Source organism: Mirounga leonina, unplaced genomic scaffold, assembly GCF_011800145.1.
Source record: "Mirounga leonina isolate KUSES-001 unplaced genomic scaffold, KU_Mleo_1.0 Mir_204, whole genome shotgun sequence".
In the NCBI taxonomy this organism is placed as follows: Eukaryota; Metazoa; Chordata; class Mammalia; order Carnivora; family Phocidae; genus Mirounga; species Mirounga leonina.
In genome coordinates, this window is record NW_023270513.1 from 260,827 (window position 1) to 287,344 (window position 26,518).

At 36.3% G+C, this 26,518-nt stretch overlaps 1 protein-coding gene across 1 annotated transcript in view; it reads right to left on the reverse strand.

Annotated features, from left to right (window-relative positions):
* OPHN1 (oligophrenin 1) overlaps positions 1–26,518 on the reverse strand; it is a gene marked incomplete at its 3' end in the record, with an annotated part of 473,440 nt that overhangs the window by 250,566 nt on the left and 196,356 nt on the right. The window contains exons 4-5 of the mRNA XM_035028614.1: positions 6,822–6,883; positions 906–977 (exon numbers count right to left, since the gene is read on the reverse strand). Of these exons, the coding sequence (XP_034884505.1) occupies positions 906–977; positions 6,822–6,883 (134 nt within the window). The remainder of the gene's footprint in view (positions 1–905; positions 978–6,821; positions 6,884–26,518) is intronic.

Sequence of the window (26,518 nt, forward strand, 5' to 3'; positions counted from 1 at the left end):
GATAATAACCAGATGGTGTGTTCTCAATCCTTTTTAGGACCAGATGCTTAGTCAAGATGCTACATTTAGTTCTGGAAGACCATCTAGGTTACATGTTGCATACAGACTGGAGTTCAAAAAATAGGTCTATTCTTAGCTGACAAGAATAAATTTAACAATTTTTCATACCTCTTTATGAGACACTGGGGAACCAGATCCATGAGTGATCAAGGTGGAAATAATCTGAGATTATCTGGTACAATGCTGTCCAGTGGAAATTTCCACAATGATGGAAATGTTCTGTGTCTGTACAATCCAACACAGGAGCTACTAGCCACATGTAGGTACCAAGCACTTGAAATGTGACTAGCATGACTGAGAAACTGAGTTGTTAATTTTATTTTATTTATATAGCTATGGATACCATATTGGACAGCAAATATCTACATTGTATGGCTTAATGGAAAGCATGTGGGATTTGAAGCTAAAAGAAATCCTAAAGTCTAAATGCTGGCTACTGTCCCTAACTATATAACTTTGGTCAGGTTTTTTTTATCTTGCCCAAACCTCAGCTGCCTCATTTGTAAAATGTGGAAAATACCAGAACCTCACACAATTGTTGTGATTAGAGAATGAAGGTAAAGCATGTAGCCCAGTGCTTAGCAAGCACATAGTAAGTGCCCTTTAAATAATGCCTATTGTCAAGCTGCTCATTTTCCAGATGAAGAAACTGAAGCTCCAAAAAGAGACTTGTCCACAGTTGCACAGCTGGTTGGAAACATAGCCAGGAGCCAATTCCAGATTTTCTCACTTTTTTGAATGAATTTTCTTATATATATGAACCCTCCTCACCCCTAAAGAGTGAAGAGTGGTAGCCCAAACTACTCAGCTATAAAAAATATGTTATACATTTGGAGAAAATGTACCTTGGTAAAGCCTATTTGCTCCTTCCGAAAATTTTCCAGGGGTTTAATCAGCAAATCACTAGCATTGTGTACCTAGAAAAAAAGAAAGAACACACAAAACAACTTTCAGATTAGAAAGGTTCAGATTCAAGTTTCCTTGTTATTAAGGAATTACCCTGTAATACATCAACCTGCAAAATGTAAATTGATTTGCAGGTTTTTTTCATTGTTGTCACTGTCTTTTTTTCCCATACTGGTCTCTTAAAATCAAATGTTTTGAGAAGAAATGAGAGAAGGGACATTAGGGGCATTTCTCTGTAACTTACTGGTAGTCTGATCTGAGTTTTTAATCAATATCTATAGTCATGTCCAGAAACAGATACAGGGGGCCTGAGGTATATGTGGAAAAGAGAAAGAGAATGGAAAATGTATGAAAATACCAATTGCACCAAGTGCAAACCATTTCATGGGAGGCAAATGAGTTAGCAGTAATAGCATCAGGATAAATCCCAGGATAAAGTGTTTCCGGTCCTGCCAGGGTGTGTCATAAAATCAGAACATTTTCTTCAGAACTTACGAGTATATTACAGCATCACAGAGAGCACTGGATCAGGCCTTCAAATTACCTACAAATGTAGGTATCAGCTCCAAAGCTGATAAAAACAGCCTGTCCAAGAATGAAAAATATTGACATTAATATGGTTCTAGAGATATAAAAACACCATTTGCAAACTGGACCCCTTGCTCAGTGGACAGGCAGAGATATACAAAGCTTTGTGTTCATATAAACCTCCTGAAAGATTGCATCTGTCCAAGGCAACAAGGGGGGTTTGTTTTCTTCAGTGGTGTGAATCAGCTGTATATTAATGGAGGACCTAAGAGAATACATCTGAAGGGCTGGATTTTAGGATCCAATGCACTAATTTTGATCTAAGACAGGGAAATGAGGTACTGCCTTCCTTGTCAAATGAGACATAAAGTGTAAGTAAGACAAGATATATCTTCATAACAAAAGTAGAAAAAACAGTAGAAAGCCAGTTTTGACCAGTCCTGTATTCTCCAGATTAAGAGGCAGTTTTTAAAGATTTTATTTATTTATTTATTTGACAGAGAGAGAGACACAGCGAGAGAGGGAACACAAGCAGGGGGAGTAGGAGAGGGAGAAGCAGGCTTCCCGCAGAGCAGGGAGCCTGATGCGGAGCTCGATCCCAGGACCCTGGGATCATGACCTGAGCCGAAAGCAGACACTTAATGACTGAGCCACCCAGGCGTCCCAAGAAGCAGTTTTTAAACTACCAGCAAAATGCATGGGCAGTCGGGGCATTAGTACATATTTTTTAATCTGTGTCCTGCAGGCACTTTGGGTCTCCTGTTTTGTGTCCAGGTATGATTCAGAGTTCAACTAAATGGGCAAACTCTCATCCAATCAAGCTCTACCAGAAGCCCTAGTACCAAAAATAAGGACATCAGTGATTCTCCTTGATCAAAAATAAGAATTCTTTTATTAAAAGTACTAGCTCAGTTAAGGGGGGCACATGATGGGATGAGCACTGGGTGTTATATACAACTGATGAATCATTGAACATGACATCAGAAACTGATGATGTACTCTATGCTGGCTAACAGAATTTAAATTTTAAAAAAAGTATTAGCACATCTCTCTTACTCAACACACTCTATAGTTCTATAGACTGTGAGATATGTGATAATCAACTTTGTGTACATACCTGGAAACAAATTATGTCATTAGTGTCCTAGATCCAGTACAGAGAGTCATTTTTCTTCTCTCCTTTTGTGCAAGTTTTAAAACATGGCCACAAATTTTGTGACACTTTCCCCATTGAGAGGTGAGGTCTCTGTCCCCTCTACCTTTAATATGAGTGGGTTTATTACTTCTCTGAACTAACAGAGTATAGCAGAAGTGACACTATGTGACTTCTCAGACTAGGTCATAAAAGGCCAGCAACTTCCACCTGGTTCTCTTGGAACACTCCCCCTGGGGTGCCCTGAGCCACCCTATAGGAAGCTGGACTATCCTGAGACTACCAACCTAGAGAGGCCAAATACATACTTTCTGATCAAAAGTCCAGCTGAGCCCAGCCTCCCAGCCATTCCACTGAGGTGCTTGATAGGTGAGCAAAGCTTTGGACTGCTTTGGACTCTCCACCTCAACCCACCTCCCAGGTGAATACTACCACATGAAGCAGAAAAATTACCCAGCTGACGCCTACCTGAATTCCTGACCTACAACATAATGAGATAAAATTAAATGGTTTTAGTTTAAGCCACTACATTTTGGAATAGGTTGTTATGCAGCAACAGATAATTAGAAAAACCATTTCCACTTTCACAAAGGTAACACACAAAAAAGTGGTTACCTGGGACACACTGAAGAAGTTTGCCTTTGAAGTGAACATGCCATTTCTAAGGAGAGTAGTATGTGTCAAACTTCTATATGGACTTTCAGCTGAGCCCTTGCATACATAAGCAACCCAAGGATGGCACAGTTGCCAGTTTTTATGCTTCAAAGGGGATTTTCTTGTATAAGCAAGTGTGCCAGCAACTTCTTACACAGGGTCCACAAGGCCACTGCTTTTAGTATGTTTGGCCCTGTCTCTGTCGAGAAAACTAGTACATGATTCACTGAAATTGGAGGCCATAGTTCTCACTTGATCACATTGATTATAATACTGCTACCAGTCTCCTACAACACAAATAAATACTCTGAGCATTTCCTCTCTTTGACACTCATTGGTTATTATAATACTTTCTGCCAGAACACAGAGCTAGAGATGTAGGAAAAGATCACACTGAAGCTTGACTCTTTTTTTTTTTTTTTTCATTTTGTTTTGTCCTCAAATCTCTTAGAAGTCTAGCAACTACTCAAAAAAGCCCTTTTAATTAAACATGATCTTTATTCCCCTTTCGGATCACTACACCCATTTCATAAGCTCTCTAGCAGAAAAGTTCCTACCTGCTATCCCAGGGTAGAACCCCCAGCATGATAAGTGACACTCTGAACAACACATTAGTGAGTTTAGCTAATCAGGTCCCTATTATATGAATCCCAATTAACACTAGGTAGGGAATTTAGCAGATTAGAGATGGTACTCAATCCAGCAGTGTAGGATTGTTCATGAATCTTTGATGGATAACTAATTACCAAAAGAAGTCATTGAGGATATACTGCTTGAAATAGTATGGGTCTCTTCAGGTCATTCTTCGCAGTCCTCAAAGACAGACCTTGCACATTGCTAATAGGGTGGCCTTCAGAGTCAGAAAGGCACCTAGGCAAGCCAAACGTTAATCATACAGGAAGTCTGTTATCCAGATTTTCAAGGCCAACTTCTGAGGTAATACAATATCCCACAGGGTACTAGTTAAGAACATCACAGTTGGAATGCCCCTCTTCAATTCTTTCCTCCATAATTCCTTCCACAATTTAAGTTCATTTACAAGAATGACTAGACATTTGCAATTATCACAGGCTAGAGCTGTGAACTTCCTTTTCTAAAGCTTCTTTTGGCCTCTTCTTATAGAAAGGAAAAGAAGCTGTTTAACACCTCCCAGATTATCTATAGTGGGGTAAGAAGTCCTTTTACCACAGTTCTAGGAAAAGGGAGAGGTGCAGTGAAGCAATGAATTCCTGGCATGTTGTGAAAGGCCCTCATTGAGCCTAACCTTCACAGCGTTCCTAAAATTAAACGGGAAATGGGGAGCCAAACACTCAATACATGATTGAAGAGTTGTGGGGACAAAGAGGCACAACATAATGAGAGACAGAAGAAAATGAGTCACTCCTGTGGAAAAAAGCCAGCAAGAAGGCTGAGAAAAACAATGTCTCAAAAGATGAGTCCTACTTTAATATTTTAGAGCTTTGTAATTGGGTAAATAAAATCAAGAAACAACTAGATACAGAGTTACAGGTCTGTGACTGGAGCAGAAGAATGAAGGGGGGAATCAGAGGGGGAGACGAACCATGAGAGACTATGGACTCTGAAAAACAAACTGAGGGCTCTAGAGGGGAGGGGGTGGGGGGATGGTTAGCCTGGTGATGGGTATTAAGGAGGGCACGTTCTGCATGGAGCACTGGGTGTTATATGCAAACAATGAATCACGGAACACTACATCAAAAACTAATGATGTAATGTATGGTGATTAACATAACACAATAATAGAAAAAAGAAATGCTTTCTTGATTAAAGTCACTCATGATCTTAAGGGGAAAAAAAAGAAACAACTAGGGCTGAAGAGAAGTACAGCTGAGCTTTCTAGTGGTATATGAATGAAATGGAGTTGAATGCCTTTGAGATCAACATTGGCAGTTGTCCACAAATTCTTCAGGCAGAGGAAAACATTTAGTAGAGTGTAGATTAGCTAGGGGGGCCATCTACCAGACTCCAGAGAAACTACCCATATTGGTCTCTCCTTAATATCCTTAGAAGCAAGTCTCTTAAACTAAGAAAATTCCCAAGTCAAATTTCCATAAGCAGAATCTTGGGAGTAATAAAAGTTAACTACAAACAACACTCACTTAGTAAGTGGTTTGTTTTTTTTTTTTTTGCTATTTATAGAACACTTTCATATTCATTATATCATCTGGAGTTCTTACAACAACCTTGGGAGGTGGGATTATTTTCCTCATTATACATATGAAAAAAGAAAGACAGCGAAATACCATGATTTGTTTGAAATCAACAATTAGTAGCACTGCCATTATTAGAATCTAAGTCTCTACTTTCCCTATGTCCACGTCCTGCCTTCAATCCTACTTCTCTAGGAGCCTAGATGAAATGGTAGCAGTATTCTCAGAAGCCAGTATCACACTGTTGAAAAGGATGAGTAATGACAGATTAAAGAACTCTGGTTATTGAATAAACAGACTTAACAAAACTGAACTGCCCACAGGAAATCATCCTATCAAGAAAGGGAAGGTAGACCTCTCATCACCCTCTACGAAGTTCCAACATTACCCTCACACCCCTAATAAAAATAAATATTGACCAACTTAGGTACTTCTACATTTAAGTCCAAATAGGTCTGGGGTGGGGCCGAGGACCTGCATTTCTAACAATTTCCTAGGAGACATTGGTGCAGCAGATCTAGGGACCACACAAAAAGATTATTTTTTAAGCTGCTAAAATAGAGTTCACCAAAAAAAAAAAAAAAGAAATACAAGATCTGTGTAAGGAAACTACAAAACTCTGATGAAAGAAATCAAAGAAGGGTTTAATAAATGGAGAGATAATCCATGTTCATGAATAGGAAGGCAATATTCTCAGGATTTCAGTTTATCCCAACTTGTTCTATAGATTCAATATAATCCTGATCAAAATCCCAGCAATTTATTTTGTGGGTACTGACAAATTGATTCTAAATTTCATACCTAAAATTAAGTCTTACTACAAAGCTACAGTAATCAAAACAGAAGAAAGGGGTTATGTGAAATCTCTCTGTACTTTCCACTCAGTGTTTTCATAAAACTAAAACTGCTCTAAAAAATAAGTCTATTATTTTAAGAAATAGACTTTAAATATAAGGAGAAGTCTTCACAGAGATTTAAATAAAACAATTATATGTCAAATATAAAGTCTATATTATTTATTTCTATAAGCAGAGAAACAGATAAATAAATGAATAATTTAAGGACAACAAGGGCCACAATTTCTTTCCACATGTTCAATAGCCCGGTTTAATGTCCTCTGAAACCGCTTCTTGCTGATATGAATAGAAATGGAATTTCCACACTAATTTCTCTACCTAATGTGAAACTCCCAGGGTAAAAGCTTGAAATAGAATAACCAGATCTACTTCCTAAATATCTTTACTGTTCTAAACAGCCATGAGACAGAAACTGAAACAACAGACTATCAATCTAATGAACGAGGACAGAAAAATCCCAAGATATCAGTTCAAGGCCCAGTGTTAGTGACCTACCATCATCATCCTCTCATTTTCTACTTCGTTGAGCAATTCAGCAAATTCCTTGAAGGATTCAGCTAGAAAGACAGAATAAAAGATAAACCAAATTAATCAGAGTACTTGATAGGGAAGTGGGCAGAGATCTGAGTGATATAAGTTAGGGACCGGTGCTCCAAGCCAGCCTGGACACTAGAGGAAGGCATCAAACCTAAGGCCAATAGGAGAATGTGTTCAGTGCTTGTTGAATATTTCTCTTTTTTTGTTCTTTCTTTCTTTCTTTCTTTTCTTTTCTTTTTTCTTTTTCCAATTCCACCACCCAAGAGATTTTTTCCCTTCAGTTTTACTGAGATATAATTGACATACAACACTATGTGAGTTTAAGGACAGGATCTATTCTCTTGGCGACTTTCAAATATACCACATAGCAATGCTAATTACAGTCATCATATTGTACATTATGTCCTCAGTTTTTATTTATCTTGTAACTGGGAGTTTGTACCTTTTGATTACCTTCATTCAATTACCCCAGCCCCCACAAATCCGATTACTTTTTCTAGGAATTTGTTTTTTAGGTTCCACATATAAGTGAGATCATACAGTATGTCTTTGTTTGATTTATTTCACTTAGCATAATACCATAAAGATCCATTCACGTTCTTACAAATGGCAGAATATCCTTATATTTTATGGCTGAATAGTATCCCAGTATGTATGTATATATGTGTATATGTGTGTGTGTACCATATATATACCACAACTTTTTTATCCATTCATCTACCAATGGACACTTAAGTTGTTTCCATGTCTTGGCTATTATATATAATGCTGCAATGAACACAGGAGTGCAGATATCTCTTCAACATAGTGGTTTAATTTCCTTTGGATAATTAATTCCCAGATGTGGAATTGCTGGATCATAAGGTAATTCTATTTTTAATTTTTTGAGGGACCTCCATTCTATTTTCCACAGTAGCTGGCACCAATTTACATTCTTACCAACAGTGTACAAAAGTTCCTTTCTCTCCACATCCTTGTCAGCATTTGTCATCTTGTCTTTTTTATGAAAGCCATTCTAACTGAGGGAATATCTCATTGTGGTTTTAATTGCATTTCCCTTATGGTTAGTGATGTTAAGCAAGTTTCATGTACCTCTTGGCTATTTTAATACCATCTTTGGAAAAATGTTGATTCAAGATTTGCCTATTTTTAATTGGATTATTTGGGGGTTTTTGTTTGTTTGCTTTGCTATTGAGTTGTCAGAGTTGTTTATATGTTTTGGCTATTAACCCCTTACCAGATACATGATTTGCAAATATTCCCTCCCATTCCATAGGTTGCCTTTTCATTTTGTTGATTGTTTCTTTGGCTGTGCACAAGAATTTTAGTTTGATATAGTCCCTCTTGTTGATTTTTTTATGTTGTTGCTTGTCCTTTGGTGTCATAGCAAAAAAATTGCCAAGACCCTATCAAGAAGCTTTTTCTTTATGTTTTCTTCTAGGAATTTTATGGTTTCAGGTCTTACATTTAAGTCTAATCCATTTCAAGTTAACTTTTGTGAATAGTGTAAGACTGGAATCTACTATCATCCTTTTACATGTGAATGTCTAGCTTTCCCAGGTCCAGACGGTCTTATCCCTACTGTATATTCTTGCCTCCTTTATCTTAGATTAATTAACAATATAAGCCTGGGTTTATTTCTGGGCGTGCTATTCTATTCCACTGATCGATATATCTGTTTTTATGCCAGTACCATACTGTTTTGATTACTACATCTTTGTAGTATAATTTGGAATCAGGGAGCATGATGCGTCTAGCTTTGTTCTTCTTTCTCAAGACTCCTTTGACTATTCGAGGTCTTTTGTGATTTCATACAAATTTTAAGATTATTTGTTCTAGTCTGTGAAAGATGCTGATGGTATTTTGATAGGGATTGCATTCAATTTGTAGACTGCCTTGGGTAGTATGGACATTTTAACAATATTAATTCTTCCAATCCATGAGAACTATATCTTTCCATTTATTTGTGTAATCTTCAATTTCTTTCATCAATGCCTTATAGTTTTCAGAGTATAAGTCTTTGACCATCTTGGTTAATTTTATTCCTAAATATTTTGGTTATGATGCTCTTGTAAATAAAATCATTTTCTTTTTTTCTTTTTCAGATAATCTTTTTGGTTTTTTTTAACTGTTTATCCCCTTCACCTATTTCTTTTACCCCTTACCCCACATTTTTCTGATGAAGTCTTTAGGATTTTCTCTATATAAAATCAAACAGAGATGATTCTACTACTTTCTTTCTGATTCTGATGCCTTTTATTTCTTTTTCTTACCTAATTAATCTGGCTAGGGATTCCAGTACAATACTAAATAACAGTAGTGAGTGAGCACATTTGTCTTGTTCTTGATTTTAGAAGGAAAGCTTTGGAACTTTCACCACTGAGTACGATCTTAGCTGTGGGCTATCACATATTGCCTTAATTATGTTGAGGTACATTTCTTCTGTACCTAATTTGTTGAGAGTTTTTATCATGAACAGATGTTGAATTTTGTCAAATGTGTTTTTTTTTTTTTTAAGATTTTATTTATTTATTTGCGAGAGAGAATGAGAGACAGAGAGCATGAGAGGGAGGAGGGTCAGAGGGAGAAGCAGACTCCCCGCTGAGCAGGGAGCCCGATGCGGGACTTGATCCCAGGACTCCAGGATCATGACCTGAGCCGAAGGCAGTCGCTTAACCGACTGAGCCACCCAGGCGCCCTCAAATGTGTTTCTTTACCTATTATTTTTATTGGTGGTTAATCATAATATAATTAGTTTATATTTGTTTTGTTTGCATTAACATTATGAAAGATTCATTTCAGGATACCTTTAATTACTAAACTTTCCTAACATATTTAAAATGTAAATATTCGATTCGTAAAACTTTCCAAACTTTCCAACTTTCCAAAATACATCTGTTTTGTTGAGTAAGGTGCTCCCATAGCCCTGACTTACAATTGAACTGTAACAATGAGATGATGCCTGGCCTTTATGTAGTATTGATTACCTAAGTCCAACATTCAGTTCCTGCAGTGCAGTTATTTTGAAACTAATCTCTTTACCCCACCATTTTGAACATATTATTTCATATTACTTTATATTCATCATGATAGGTGTATTCTTTAATCCCAAGCCCTATTTCACCAATCCCCCCACACTACCCCCTCTGGTAACCATCAGTTTGTTCTCTATAATTAATAGTCTGTTTCTTGGTTTGTCACTCTTTTTTTTCCTTTGCTCATTTGTTTTCTTTCTTAAATTCCATACATATGAGCAAGATCATGTGGTATTTGTCTTCAGACTTATTTCATTTAGGAATATACTCTCTAGCTATACCCACATCATTGCAATTGGCAAGATTTCCTTTTTATGACTGAATAATATCCCATTATATATATCTAGATAGTTAGATAGATAGATAGATAGATATAAAATATTAATACATACACACCATATCTTCTTTATCTATTCATTTATCAATGGACACTTGGGCTGCTTCCATAATTTGGCGATGGTAAATAATGCTGCTATAAACACAGGAGTGCATATAACCCTTTGAATTAGTGTTTTTGTATTTTAGGGGTAGATATCCAGTAGTGCAATTACTGGATTGTAGGGTAGTTCTATTTTTAATTTTTTGGGGAACTTCCATACTGTTTTCTACAGTGGTTGTACCAATATGCATTCCCACCAACAGTGCAAAAGGATTCCTCTTTCTCCACACCTTCATAAACACTTACTTCTTGTGTTTTTTATTTTAGCCATTCTGACAGGAGTGAGGTGATATCTCATTGTAGTTTTGATTTGGATGTTCTTTTTTTTTTTAATTATGTTGTGTTAATCACCATACATTACATCATTAGTTTTTGATGTAGTGTTCCATGATTCATTGTTTGCATATAACACCCAGTGTTCCATGCAGTACGTGCCTTCTTTAATACCCATCACCAGGCTAACCCATCCCCCCACCCCCTCCCCTCTAGAACCCTCCATTTGTTTCTCAGAGTCCATAGTCTTTCATGGTTCGTCTCCCCCTCTGATATCCCCCCCTTCATTCTTCCCTTCCTGCTATCTTCTTTTTTTTTTTTTTTTTTAACATACAATGTATTATTTGTTTCAGAGGTACAGGTCTGTGATTCAACAGTCTTACACAATTCACAGTGCTCACCATAGCACATACCCTCCCCATTGTCTATCACCCAGCCACCCCATCCCTCCCACCCCCCACCACATGTTCATGATAATGAGTGATGTTGAGCAACTTTTCATGTGTTTGTTGGCCATATTTATGTCTTCTTTGGAAAAATGTTCATGTCTTCTGCCCATTTTGATTGGATTATTTGTTCTTTGGGTATTGAGTTGTAGCAGTCCTTTATATATTTTGGATACTAACCATTTATTGGAAATGCCATTTGCAAATATCCTCTCCCATTTGGTGGGTTGTCTTTTAGTTTTGTTGATTATTTCCTTTGCTGTGCAGAAACTTATTTTAATGTAGTCTCAATAGTTTATTTTTGCTTTTATTTACCTTGCCTCAGGAGACATATCTAGAAAAATGCTGCTACAGCTGATGTCAAAGACATTGCTGTCTGTGCTCTCTTTAATGGTTTTTATGGTTTCAGGTCTTACATTTAGGTCTTTAATCCAATTTGAGTTTATTTTTGTGTATAGTGAAAGAAAGTAGTCCAGTTTCATTCTTTTTTTTTATGTTATGTTAGTCCCCATACAGTACATCATTAGTTTTTGATGTAGTGTTCTGTGGTTCATTGTTGGCATATAACACCTAGTGTTCCATGCAATACGTGCCCTCCTTAATACCTATCACGGGGCTAACCCATTCCCCCACCCCCCTCCCCTCTAAAACCCTCAGATTGTTTCCCGGAGTCCATAGTCTCTCATGGTTCATCTCCCCCTCTGGTTTCCCCCCCTTCATTTTTCCCTTCCTTCTCCTAATGTCCCCCATGCTATTCCTTATGTTCCACAAATAAGTGAAACCATATGATAATTGTCTTTCTCTGCTTGACTTATTTCACTTAGCATAATCTCCTCCAGTTCCATCCATGTTGATACAAATGGGTATTCATCCTTTCTGATGGCTGAGTAATATTCCATTGTATATATGGATCCAGTTTCATTCTTTTACACGTTGCTGCCCAGTTTTCCCAAACACAATTTGTTGAAGACACTGTCTTTTTTCTGATTGGATACTTTCCTCTTTTGTCAAAGATTAATGACCATATAATAATTGGTTAATTTGGGGGTTTTCTGTTCTGTTCCACTGACCTATGTGTCTATTTTTATGCCAGTATCATACTGTTTTGATTACTACAGCTTTGTAATATAACTTGAAATCTGAAATTCTGATACCTCCAGTTTTTTTCTTTTTCAAGATTGCTTTGGCTATTTGAGGTCTTTTGTGATTCCATAGAAATTTTAAGATTGCTTGTTCTAGTTCTGCAAAAAATGTTATTGGTATTTTGATAAGGACTGCATTAAATCTGTAGATTGCTTTGTGTTCTACAGACATTTTAACAATATTTGTTCTTCAAACCCATCAGCATGAAATGTCTTTCCATTTATTTCTGTTGTCTTCAATTTCTTTCATCAGTGTTTTATAGTTTTCAGAGTACAGGTCTTTCACCTCTTTGGTTACGTTTATTCCTTGATATTTTATTGTTTTGGTGCAACTGTGAATGGGATTGATTCCTTCATTTCTCTTTCTGCTGTTCCATTATTAATTTTTAGGAATGCAACAGATTTCTGTACATTGATTTTGTATCCTGCAACTTTACTGAATTCACTTCTCAGTTTTAGTAGATTTTTGGTGAAGTCTTTAGGGTCTTCCATATAGAGTATCATGTCATCTGAAATAGTGACATTTTTACTTCTTCCTTACCAATTTGGATGCCTTTTATTTCTTTATGTTTTCTAATTGCTATGGCTAGGACTTCAGTACCATGTTGAACACAAGTGGTGAGTGGACATCCTTGTCTTCTTCCTGACCTTAGGGGAAAAGTTCTCAGTTTTTCACCATCGAGTATGATATTGGCTGTGTGTTTTTCATATAAGGCATTCATTATGTTGAGGTATGTTCCCTCTAGACCTACCCTGCAAAGGGATTTTATCATGAATGGATATTGTACTCTATCAAATGTTTTTTCTGTATCTATTGAAATGATCATATTGTTCTTACCCTTTCTCTTATTATTGATGTGATGTATCACACTGATTGATTTACAAATATTGAACCACCTTCCATCCCAGAAATAAATCCCACTTAATCATGGTGTATGATTTTTTTTAATATATTGTTTGATTTGGTTTGCTAATATTTTGTTGAGGACTTTTGCATCTATATTCATGAGACATATTGGCCTATAGTTCTCTTTTTTGTGATACCTTTATCTAGTTTTGGTATCAGGGTGATACTGGCCTCATAGAATGAAGTTTTTCTTCCTCTTGCATTTTTTGGAATAGTTTGAGAAGAACAGGCCTTAGCTCTTCTTTAAATATTAGATAGAATTAACCTATGTATTCCAGTCCTGGCCTCTGGCTTTTGAGAGTTGTCAAATGGTTTTTCTGCATCAATTGAAATGATCATTGATTTTTACCTTTCATTCTATTAATATAATGTATCAAATTTATTGATCTGCATTTGTTGAAACATCTTTGCACCCCAGGGATGAATCCTACCTGATCCTGGTATATGTTTCTTCCAATGTGCTTCTGAATTCTGTTTTCTAATATTTTGTTGAGAATTTTTACACCTGTATTCATCAGGAATATTGGCATGTGGTTTTCCATGAGTTCTTTCATAGCTAATATTTAATTTAATCCTCACAGGCATCCTTAGGAGTAGTTAGGACTTCTCTCATTTCATAGACAAGCAAAATGATTAGGGGAGGGGCGACGGGTTTGCTGTATTAAAAAAACAAAAAAGCTGAGCTAAAATCTTGAGACTTGAGTTTGAATCCCTGCTCCACTACTTACCAACCTAGACAAATTTCTCAATTTGGCCCTTCTATGCCTCAATTTCTCCATCTGTAAAATGAGGATATTAGTAATTGTTACTCAGAGTAGTTACGGAGATATAATTGAATAATGAGTTGCCAACAGATTTTATAAAGTTTGAGTGTTTTTTCTTGTTTTTAGAAGCACTATGGCTGAGTAAAAAGCACATATGACTTACTAGCTATAACCTTTGACAAGTTACTCAGATTCTCTGAGACCAACCTCCCTTGCCTAGAAATAATAATTCCTATCTCACAGGGTTATTTGATGATTAAACAAGATAACATCAAGTATAGCTCCCAGAACACATGATAGTGATTCAATAAATGTTAGTTCTGTTCCTTCTTTGATTTAAGGCAGTGATACTTGGCACTGGCTACACATTAAAATCATCTGGGAAGTTTAGATACTAATGCCACCTGCCCCCCTTCCCAGACCACTTAAGCCCAGATTCACTTGCTAAGTGTCAGATAGCTTCATTGGTACAATACAATTGCAGTGGTGAACACTCAGAGGCTGAGTCAGAAAATAAAGCTTAACTACCCAAGAGTATATTCTTATATTGAAATAAAACAAAAATGAATGAACAAAACAAAATAACAATAATAAAACTATGTTGTGTAGTACAGACAGCAGTAAGACCCAGGTACTCTTTTGTTTCTATTTTGTGTTGGTGTTAATTATTATGTTTAACTACCAGCCATCTGACCTAATTTTATCAGAATTTGGACGTTAGCTCCAAAAACAAGGTAAACATCTTGTTCCACAGTAACAGAAGGAACTCAGATGGTCTTACCCAACTCTTCATGCAGTGCTTCAAAACCTGAGGAACTATTCAATCTATGCTGACACACATCCAGTGACAGTAGTGAAGACCAACTTGTCTTATTATGCCCAGGACTGTCACAGTTATAAAACTAGAAGCCCTTTATTCCAGGAAAACCCAAAGTCTTAGTCTGCCCAGTACTGTAAGTCAACTAAATAACAGGGCTCACTCTCTCCTAAGGCAGGCCATTCCTTGTTTTCAGGATGTCTTTATTTAAATCTCCTTCCTTAATTTTAAGATAAATTCCATCTCCCTGTATTCTAATTTTGTTTTTCCTCAGATTCCTGAAGAGTTTTTGTGGGGTTATAGATAAGAAGGGCATGTGACATGATAGAAACATCTATTATTAGGGTGATAAAGAGGATTGTAGTTAAGGGGACAGCTTAGTGAAATAAAAAAAAAGCATGACTTAGAGAGAGAGAAAGAGAGAGCTGGACTTGCAGCCATATTTTATCATCTTCTTGCTATACAACTTTTGATAAGTGACTTAACTGAGTTTCAGTTGCCTCACTTGTCAAAGAGGCATAATATATCTATCTGAGAGTGTTGTTATAAAAACTAAATCAGAAGATAAATGTCAAGTGCCAACACACAGTAGGCAATAAACCTAACCCCTTCTCCCCCATCTCAACTTTCTACTCTTCTACTGCCAATTCTGCCACCTACTGGCAAGGTGCCTGGGCAAGTAACTTCTCCTTCTTGGACTTCATGGTCTTCACATATAAAAAGAAAGATGAGTAAAATAGTCTTTAGTGTCCCTTCAAATTCTGATAACTATTATTTTAAAGTTCACAACTTCTCACCAGAAACAGGAAGTATATTCTCAAATGGTATCTGAATTAAAGAAAACACACTGAAAGCCTAGAAAATAAATATATTCATATTAATATTAATATTTTTATTTTTATTTTTTAAATTTTATTTTATTATGTTATGTTAGTCACCATACAATACGTCATTAGTTTTTGATGCAGTGATCCACGATTCATTGTTTTTGTATAACACCCAGTGCTCCATGCAGTAGGTGCCCTCCTTAATAATCATCACCGGGCTAACCCATCCCCCCCAGCCCCTTCCCTCTAAAACCCTCAGTTTGTTTCTCAGAGTCCATAGTCCCTCATGGTTCATCTCTCTGTCCAATTCCCCCCCGTTCATTTTTCCCAAAGACACAGATGTAGTGAAAAGAAGGGCCATACACACCCCAATGTTCATAGCAGCAATGTCCACAATAGCCAAACTGTGGAAAGAGCTGAGATGCCCTTCAACAGATGAATGGATCAAGAAGATGTGGTCCATATATACAATGGAATATTACTCAGCCATCAGAAAGCGTGAATACCCAACTTTTGCATCAACATGAATGGGACTGGAGGAGATTATGCTAAGTGAAATAGGTCAAGCAGAGAAAGTCAATTATCATATGGTTTCACTTATTTGTGGAACATAAGGAATAGCATGGAGGACATTAGGAGAAGGAAGGGAAACATATTAATATATTTTTTAAAGATTTTATTTATTTATTTGACAGAGAGAGAGAGAGCACAAGTAGGCAGAGTGGCAGGCAGATGGAGAGGGAGAAGCAGGCTCCCCACCGAGCAGGGAGCCGGATGCAGGGCTCGATCCCAAGACCCCAGGATCATGACCAGAGCTGAAGGCTCAGCCGCTCAACCGACTGAACCACCCAGGCACCCCAAACATATTAATATTTTTAATAAAAAATAGGTTCCCCTTCCCAAGAGAACTGGACAACTAATCCAGAACTCCTAGTACCAAAGAAACTATGTTCTGGGTCAATATAGGACACCAGTGACATTCTTTTCTTCTGAGGATCAAGTTGCTCCACATATCCAGTGAGGTCACCTTTGGAAACACTGCAAATTAAAAGGTCAAGCTCAACATAGAGAAAAAAAAATACCCTAATCAGGAAGAGTAAATAGGAAAAAAAATGGAAATGTTCTCTGACCTCCTGTCCCCAAATACTGTATGCTACTGTGAAAATTAATAAAAGGAAACGTAACTAAAGTGAACTCGGGATGCTAGAAGGAAGGGCTGGAAGGGGGAAGCATACCACTCAATGTCAATTAAGGGATAAGTCGTCAATTACAGACCCCTAAGAGAAGAATCCTCAGCAGGAAAGAATCATCAATTACAGGCCTCAACAGGGAAAGATGTACATTGCATCTCCTACTAATATCAACTACCCCTGCAACTCAGCCAAGGAGAAACAATCATCACCCTAAACTCTTGCTTTTTTCCAGTGGACTTCAACAACCCCTCTCAACTTCCTCCTTCTCCATAAAATAATGTTTCTTTCCTTTGCTTGTTGAACTTGCCTATGGTTTTGCCATAACATACTTGTCCTGAATTGTAATTCTCTCTTATTCCCAAATAAATCCATTTTTGCTGGTAAAATAACTGACTTTTATTTTTAAGGTTAATACTACAAAAGGAGTCAGGGAGGTTGTTTTTTTTTTTTTTTTTTTTCTTATTCTAGCATTTTTCCAGGCAAGATCAGTGTGCCTCTAAAAGAAATGAGATGCATATCATATTGGAACATTGAAAGGAAAAGGTTAATTTCCTGAAACATAAATGGATAAAGCCCTTTGGCTGACAGCTTAATACTCATAAAAACTGTATTAGGGACATGTAATTATCCCTAAATTGAACATGAGTATACGAAGGCTCACAGAACATAAGCAACTTGTTCAAGGTCACACAGGAAGTAAATGACAATTCTACATATTGAATTCTGACCTGTCTTGCTGCCAGAGCTAAGGTCTTTCCACTGTCACACTGCCCACAACTCTCCAGGTAGAGATAACCAAAGATTCGGTTACTAAATACCATCTGAATAGATTATAAAAGAGATGAGGGAAGCTACTACAACCAGGAGGTAGGTTTTTAAAATTAGCCAGGCTTCATCATTCATGAGGAAAAAAATGAAAAATCTGACAATATTTAGCTTTAGCTAAACAGTAACATCACTTTTTTTGAGATATTACTTACATACCATAAAATGTACCATTTTAAAGTATCCAACTCAGTGGTTTTTAGTATATTCTCAAAGTTGTGCAACCATCACTGCTATATAATTACAGATCATTTTTATAACCCCTAAAAGAAACCACAAACTCATTAGCATCACTTGCCATTTCCATTTTCCCCCTACATTCAGGCAGCCACTCATCTACTTCCTATCTCCATGGATTTGCCTACTCTAGACATTTCATATATATACATATATGAAATCATATAATATGTGGTCTTTTATGACTTTCTTCCACTTAGTATAATATTTTCAAGGTTATTCCATGTTGTAAATCAGTATTTTTTTTTTATTACTACATAATGCTCCATTGTATGGCTGTATCACATTTGCTTGACCACTCATCAACTGAAGCATTTATTGGCTATTATGAATAATGCATCCATGAACATGTGTGTACATATTTTATGTGGATGTTTTCCATTATTTTGGTATATACCTAGGGAGGGAATTGCTGAATCATATGGTAACTGTATGTTTAACTTTTTGAAGAATTGCCAAAACTGTTTTCCAAATCATCTACACAATTTTATATGAACAAAAGCAAAGTATGAGGGTTCCAATTTTCTCCACATCCTTGACAATATTTGTTATTACCTGTCTTTGTGTTACCCACAGACTTAGTGGGTTTGAACTGGTATCTCATTCTGGTTTTGTTTTACCCTAATTCATAATGGTATTGAGAATCTTTGCATGTGCTTATTGGCCATTTAATTATCTTCCTTGGATAAATGTTTATTCCATTATTTTGCCCATTTTGTAATTAGGCTACTTGTTTTTATTATAGCGTTTTAAGAGTACTTTATATACTCTAGATAAAAATCCCTTATCAGACAGATAATTTGCAAAATTTTCTTGCCTTCTTAGGGTTTCTTTCACTTTCATTATAGTCTCCTTTAAAGAAAAAATGTTTAAAATTTTGTTAAAATCCAACTTATCTACTTTTTCTTTTATTGTATGTACTTTTTGTGGTCTTATATAAGAAACCACTGCTTAGTCAAGGTTGTGAATATCTTTTTTTTTCTTCTAAGAGATTTACGGTTTTGGCTTTTAATTTAACTCCTTGATCCATTTCGAGTTAACTTTTATATATGCTGTAAGGTAATGGTCCAACTTCATTTTTTCACATGTTTATCCAGTTATCCCAGCACCATTTATCAAAAAGATTTTTTTCCCCCAATTAATGATCTTGGCAGTCTTGTCAAAAACCAACTGACCATAAAATATGGGATTACTGGACTCTTAGTTTTATTCCACTGATCTCTGTGTCTGTTTTTATGCCAGTACCACACATTTGTGATAACAGTTCCTTTGTGATGAGTTTTGAAATGGGGAAGTATGCGTCCTCCAACATTGTTCTTTTTCAAGATGGTTTGGCTATTCTAGGTCCCTTGAATTTCCTTATGAATTTTAGTGTCACCTTGACAATTTCTGAAAAAAACAGCAGCTGAGATTTTGATAGGTACTACACTAAATGTGTAGATGGATATGGGGATTACTGCCAACTTAACAATATTAAGTTTTCTGACACATGAACATGGGGGTACCTTTGGTTTTTGTAGCAGGGTAATGCTGGCCCTACAAAATGAGTTGGTAGGATTTTTTTTTAATTAAAATTTCAATCTCTTTATTTGTTATAGGTCCAGTAACATTTTCTATTTCATTAGTTTTAGTAGTTTGTATCTTTCAGGGAATGTGTTGATTTCACTAAGATTATCTAATTTGTAGACATAGAAATGTTTATACTATTTCCTTATAATCAGTTTTGCTTCTGTAAGGTCAATAGTAATGGCCCCTATTTCATTCCTGATTTTAGTAATTTAGTAATGCTCTTGGACAGTCTAGCTAAGGGTTTGTCAATGTTGTTTAACTTTTCAATAAGCCAATATTTCATTTTGTTGTTACTCTATTGTTTTTCTATTCTCTATTTCATTGATTTCTTCTCTGTTATTTTCTTCATTCTGTTTGTGTTGGACTTACTTTGCTCCTTTTTCTCAGTGACCTAAGGTAGAACCTTAGGTTATTGATTTCAGACATTTGTTCTTTCTTAATGTTGGAAATTTGAAGCTACAAAGTTCTCTCCAGTCATTGCATTAGCTGTATTCCACATGCTTTGGTAAACTGTGTTTTTGTTGTTATTAATTACAAAGTATTTTATCATTTCCTTTGTGATTACCTCTAAACTTAATCCATTGATTATTTAAGAGTATGCTCTTTAATTTCCACATATTTATGACTTTTCCAACTTTCTGTTATTAATTTCTTAATTCATTCCATTATATTCACCAAACATATTTTGTATGGTTTTGATTCTTTTAAATTTATTGAATCTTGTTTTATGGCCTAACCTATGGTTTCTCCTGGAGAATATTCCATGTGCACATGAAAAAAATATAATCTACTGTTCTTGGGTAGAGTGTTTCAAAAACGTCTGTTAGGTATAGTTGATTTAAGGTATTATTTCAGTCTTCTATTCCCTTGCTTCCAAATTTGTCTGTAAAATGTTTAAGCATGTATTTACAAGTTTTCCTTCCCTTGACTTTTGTTGAACTTATTGTATGAGCAGATTAAAGTTATTCATCAAATTTGGCAAGATTTTGGACTTTGTTTCTTCAAATATCTGTTCTGCCTTTTCTCTCTATTCTCTTCTTCTAAGACTACCATTATGTATATTCTATTATGGGTCTCTGAAGTTCTTTTCATTTTTTAATTTATTTGTCCCTCAGATGGAATAATCTCAATTCATCTGTCTTTATATTTAATTCTATCTTCTTCTAGTACAAATTTGAGGTGAAGCCCTTGTGAATTTTTCATTTCAGTTATTATATTTTTCAACTACACAATTTTAAATAATTCATTCTTTTTTATTAAATAAATAAATTACAATTTTATTCACATATAAGTATGTTTATAATATTTAAAACAGCTCATTGGAAGTCTTTTTCTAGGAAGTCCAATGATTTGTCTTCCTCAGGGACAGTTTATATTGATTTTGGGTTTTTTTTTTTTCCTTGTTCATGGGAAATTTTCTTATTTCTTTACATGTCTCATAATTTTTGTTGAAAAGAGAACATTTTAAACTACGTATTGTGACAACTTGGGAAATCAAAACCCCCCTTTTTCCCAAGCTTGTTGTTCTTGTTGTTGCTGTTTGTTTAGTGACTAATTCTATAAAGTCTGTATTCTTTATCATATGAAGCCACTGACATCTCTAGTCAGGTAACTTAGTGGTCAGCTAATGATTAAACAGAGATTTATTTAAATGCTTTGAAACATTAAGTCTCCCAGCCCTTGTTAAAGGGCTCTTGTGTGTGTTGGTGAGTGCCTTCAACACTCAGCCAGATAGTTTATAACTCTTAATCTTCCTGCCCAGAGCTTCAAATTCAGCTAGAAGTAAGAGAATAAAGCTTTCTCAAGTCTTTTCTAGATAGGCACAGAACGTGCATATGAGCAAAGCCCTACACATGTACATGATCTTCTATATTTCTAGGAATATGTTTCAACTTTTCAAAGTTCTCTATAGACATCTCATTCTCCAGGTTTTCTTTTTAAGTTTATTGTTGGGCTTCTTGTTTGCTATCACACTTTATGCTGCCTAAGAGAGCTGCAGTATTAAGAAATTACTACAAATTAATTGCTTTGACAAATGCTCTGAGGAAAAACCCACTTGTAGTAAGCCAACTCTGAGTCAATTCAAATATGGAAACCCCTACGAGTAATGTTTTTCAGCTTTAGGGGAGCTACAATCTCATTCTGCCCTCTCCAGTGGCTGCTAAAATGATGGTTTTCACAGCCTCCTTAACTATCCAGCTGTTAGTTTTCAAAGCTACCGTGGAACATAGAACATAGAGCAAAACACCACAAAGCTCACTGATCTTTTAATTATTCAGCTGTTTTTCTTGAACAAGCACACCTTCTATTATTTCAAATTTTGGTTAATTTCCAGAGTTCTTAAAAAGTTGATTTTGGAAATGTTTGTCATTGTTTTTATTGCTTTTATGAAAGAGCAGCTTTTCAGAGGTCATTTCTCAACCATTCCCACGGAGGTAACCAGGTCAGAGCTTTCTGATCCTTACTTTCAATTAAAAAGAATTCTGTGATTGTTGAATCAATTTAAAATTCAGTAATTGAATCGAGGAAAACCATTTGTTCAATTGCTGGCCTCTAAAAGATCTTATAAATTTATTTATTAGGTGACCAGAAGACTTTTAAAGTCCACCGAGGTATATGTCAACAAGCAAAAAGTAAAGATATTTTTTGCATTCTGGTCACCTACTATGGGAAAGGCTCAGACTTTACATATTAACTATTTTAGTCCAACTACCTTGATTGAGTCATAAGGAGACTAGAGTCCAAAGATGGGAACTGTCAAGGTCACACAGTTAGCTGCCCAGTCAGAGGGATCATGAATTCAATGCTCTAATCACTGTAAGATAATAATGTGACTCCTGTCACAGCCGAAATATCCATGTCACATACTTTTCTCTGTGTAATTGCCACCCCAAATGATGTTTTCAGTTCTTCAAAAGGTCTCATATTCACTATTCTTTGCTCATGTCTATACTGAGTTGAAAAATCCTTCAAGAACTAAAACAGGAGGTCCAGGCAATGGTTATTTCTGGCATTGAGATATGAAGTTCTATAAGACCTCTTACTGATACATTTTTAACCAAATATTATGGGTCATTAGAGTATCTTCTAATAGCTAACCCTGCAAATGGCTGTTTAGGGTTATTTTTTTTTTAAAAGTCACAGTAAGATGGGATTATCCACAATACTTAAAATGTCAAAGATTAAAGATAAAGACAGAATCTTAAAAGCAACAAGAGAAAAGCAAACAGCTATATACAAGGGAAACCCCCAAAAGGCCATCAACTGAATTTTCAGCAGAAATGGCACAAATTAAAAAAACCTACAATAGATACACAAAAAATAAACAGAAAGGAATCCAACCATAACACCAAAGAAAGCCATCAAGCCACAAGGGGAGGGAGCAAAAGAAGAACAGAGGGAACAGAGGAAACTACAAAAACAATCAGAAAGAAATTAATAAATTAATAAAATGACAACAAGTATATACCTATAATTACTTTAGATGTTTATAGTGATACAAGCCTACCTCAAAAAGTAAGACAAACCTCAAATAAACAATCTAACCTTACACCTAAGGGAATGAGGACAAGAACAAGCAAAGTACAAAGTTACTAGAAGAAAGGAAATAATAAAGCTTGGAGTAGAAATAAATGAAATAGAGGCTAAAAAAACTTAAAAGATCAATGAAACCAAGAACTGCTTCTTTGAAAAGATGAACAAAATTGATAAGAGATGGGGCGCCTGGGTGGCTCAGTTGGTTAAGCGACTGCCTTTGGCTCAGGTCATGATCCTGGAGTCCTGGGATTGAGTCCCGCATCGGGCTCTCTGCTCAGTGGGGAGTCTGCTTCTCCCTCTGACCCTCCCCCCTCTCACGCTCTCTATCTCATTCTCTCTCTCAAATAAATAAACAAAATCTTTTAAAAAAAAAGAAAAAATAAGACTCAAATTAATAAAATCAGGAACGAAAGAGGAGAAATACAACTGAAATCAGAAATATAAAAAGGGGGTGCCTGGGTGGCTCAGTTGGTTAAGCATCTGCCTTCAGCTCAGGTCATGATCCCAGGGTCCTGGGAGCATCCATCTGGCTCTCTGCTCAGCGGGGAGCCTACTTCTTCCTCTCCCCCTGCCTGCCTCTCTGCCTACTTGTGCGCTTTCTCTCTCTCTCATTGTCAAGTAAATAAATAAAATCTTTAAAAAAAGAAATATAAAAAGGATTATAAGACAATATTATGAAAAAATATATACCAATAAACTGGTCTGGACTGGACAACCAAGAAATGGATAAATTCCTAAAAACATACAATCTTCCAAAAGTCAATTAAAACATAGAACACCTGAATAACCAGAGAGGGAGACAAACCATAAGAGACTCTTAATCTCAGGAAACAAACTGAGGGTTGCTGGAGGGGAGGGGAGTGGGGGGGATGGGGCGGCTGGGTGATGGACCCTGGGGAGGCTATGTGTTGTGGTGAGTGCTGTGTGTTGCGTAAGACTGATGAATCACAGACCTGTACCCCTGTAACAAATACAATATATGTTAAGAATAATTTTTTAAAAAGAACACTTGAATAAACCGATTACTAGGAACAAAACTGAATCGCTAATCAAAAAACTCCCAACAAACAAAAATCCAGGACCAGAAGTTTTCACAGATTAATTCTAACAAATAGTAAAATAAGAGATAATACTCATTCTTTTCAAACTATTCCAAAAAAAGAGATTGGAAGGAAAGTTTCCAAATTCATTCCACAAGGTCAGCATTACCTTGATATCAAAACCAAACAATGGCATTATGAAAAAAAGAAAACTACAGGGCAATATCCCTGATGAACATAGATGCAAAGATCCTTAACAAAATATTAACTTGTACACACAGTCTCTCTCTCAAATAAATAAAATCTTAAAAAAAAATATTAGCTTGTTGAACAAATTCAACAATACATTAAAAGGATTATTAACATCAAAAGGAATTTATTCCACGGATGCAAGGATGCTCAACTTTCACAAATCAATAAATGTGATACCTAGGATGAAAACCATATAATCATCTCAATGGATACAGAAAAAGCAGTTGAAAAAATACAACATCCATTCATCATATAACTTTCAACAAAGGAGGTTTAGAGAAAACATACCTCAACATAATAAAGGCCATATATGACAAACCCTTAGCTAATATCACACTCGATGACAAAAAACTGAAACTTTCCTTCTAAGACCAGAAACAAGGATGGCCACTGACCACTTTCATTCACATAGTGTTGGAAGTCTTACAAGACAAAGAAATAAAAGGCATCTAAACTGGAAAGGAAGAAGTAAAGTGTCACTATTTGCAGGTGACATGACAGTATACAGAAAACTCTAAAGGCTCCACCAAAAAACTGTTAGAACTAATGAATGATTTCAGTAAAGTTGCAGGATAAAGAAATTAGTTAAATTAATATACAGAAATCAGTTTTATTTCTCAATACATATAACAAAGTAGCAGAAAGAGAAATTAAGAAAACAATTTCATTTGCAATTGCACCAAAAAGAATACATGCCTAGGAATAAACTTAACCAAGGAGGTGAAAGACCTATACTCTGAAAACTACAAGACACTGATCAAAGAAATTGAAGATGACACAAAGGAAAAGATACACCATTCTCATACACTGGAAAAATTAATACTAATAAAATGCCCATTCTGGGGCGCCTGGGTGGCTCAGTTGGTTAAGCGACTGCCTTCGGCTCAGGTCATGATCCTGGAGTCCCAGGATCGAGTCCCACATCGGGCTCCCTGCTCGGCAGGGAGTCTGCTTCTCCCTCTGACCCTCCCCCTCTCATGCTCTCTCTCTCTCTCTCATTCTCGCTCTCAAATAAATAAAATCTTTTAAAAATAAATAAATAAAATAAAATAAAATGCCCATTCTACTCAAAGCAATCTACAGATTCAACGCAATCCCCATCAAAATACCAACAGCATTTTTTACAGAACTACAACAATCCTAAAATTCATATGGAACCACAAAAGACCAAATAGACAAATCAATCTTAAGAAAGAAGGACAAAGATAGAGGTATCACACTCCCAGATTTCAAGATATATTATTACAAAGCTATAGTACCCAGAACAATATAGTGTGGACACAAAAATAGAACATAGATCAATGGAACAGGATAGACAGCCCAAAAGTAAACCCATAATTACATGGTCAGTTAATCTACAAGGAAGGAGGCAACAATATACAATGGGGAAAGATAGTCTTTTCAATAAATAGTGTTGGGAAAACTGGACAGCTACATGCAAAAGAAAGAAACTTTATTACACCATATACAAAAATAAACTCAAAATGAATTAAAGACCTAAATGTGAGAATTAAAACCATAAAAATACCTAAAAAAAAAAACAAACATAAGCCTTAATCTCTTGGACATCAAGAGAAGGGGGACATGCAGCTGAGGTCGAAGAGGTTGCTGCCTGTGTTCTCCTTTAGGATTTTGATGGACTCCAAAAGTGCTCAATATCACTCGGCATCAGGGAAATCCAAATCAAAACCAGTGCTCCATGCAGAACGTGCCCTCCTCAATACCCATCACCAGGCTAACCCATCCTCCCACCACCCTCCCCTCTAGAACCCTCAGTTTGTTTTTCAGAGTCCATCATCTCTCATGGTTCGTCTACCCCTCCGATTTCCCCCCCTTCATTCTTCTCCTCCTGCTACATGTTTATAGCAGCAACGTCCACAATAGCCAAACTGTGGAAAGAGCCAAGATGTCCATGGACAGATGAATGGATAAAGAAGGTGTGGTGTATATATATACAATGGAATATTATGCAGCCATCAAAAGAAATGAGATCTTGCCATTTGCAACGACGTGGATGGAACTGGAGGGTATTATGCTGAGCGAAATAAGTCAAACAGAGAAAGACATGTATCGGGCGCGTGGGTGGCTCAGTTGGTTAAGCGACTGCCTTCGGCTCAGGTCATGATCCCGGAGTCCTGGGATCGAGTCCCACATCAGGCTCCCGGCTCAGCAGGGAGCCTGCTTCTCCCTCTGACCCTATCCCCTCTCATGCTGTTTCTCTCTCTCTCTCTCTCTCTCTCAAATAAATAAATAAATAAAATCTTTAAAAAAAAAAAAAAAGAAAGAAAGAAAGACATGTATCATGTGACCTCACTGATATGAGGAATTCTTGATCTCAGGAAACAAACTGAG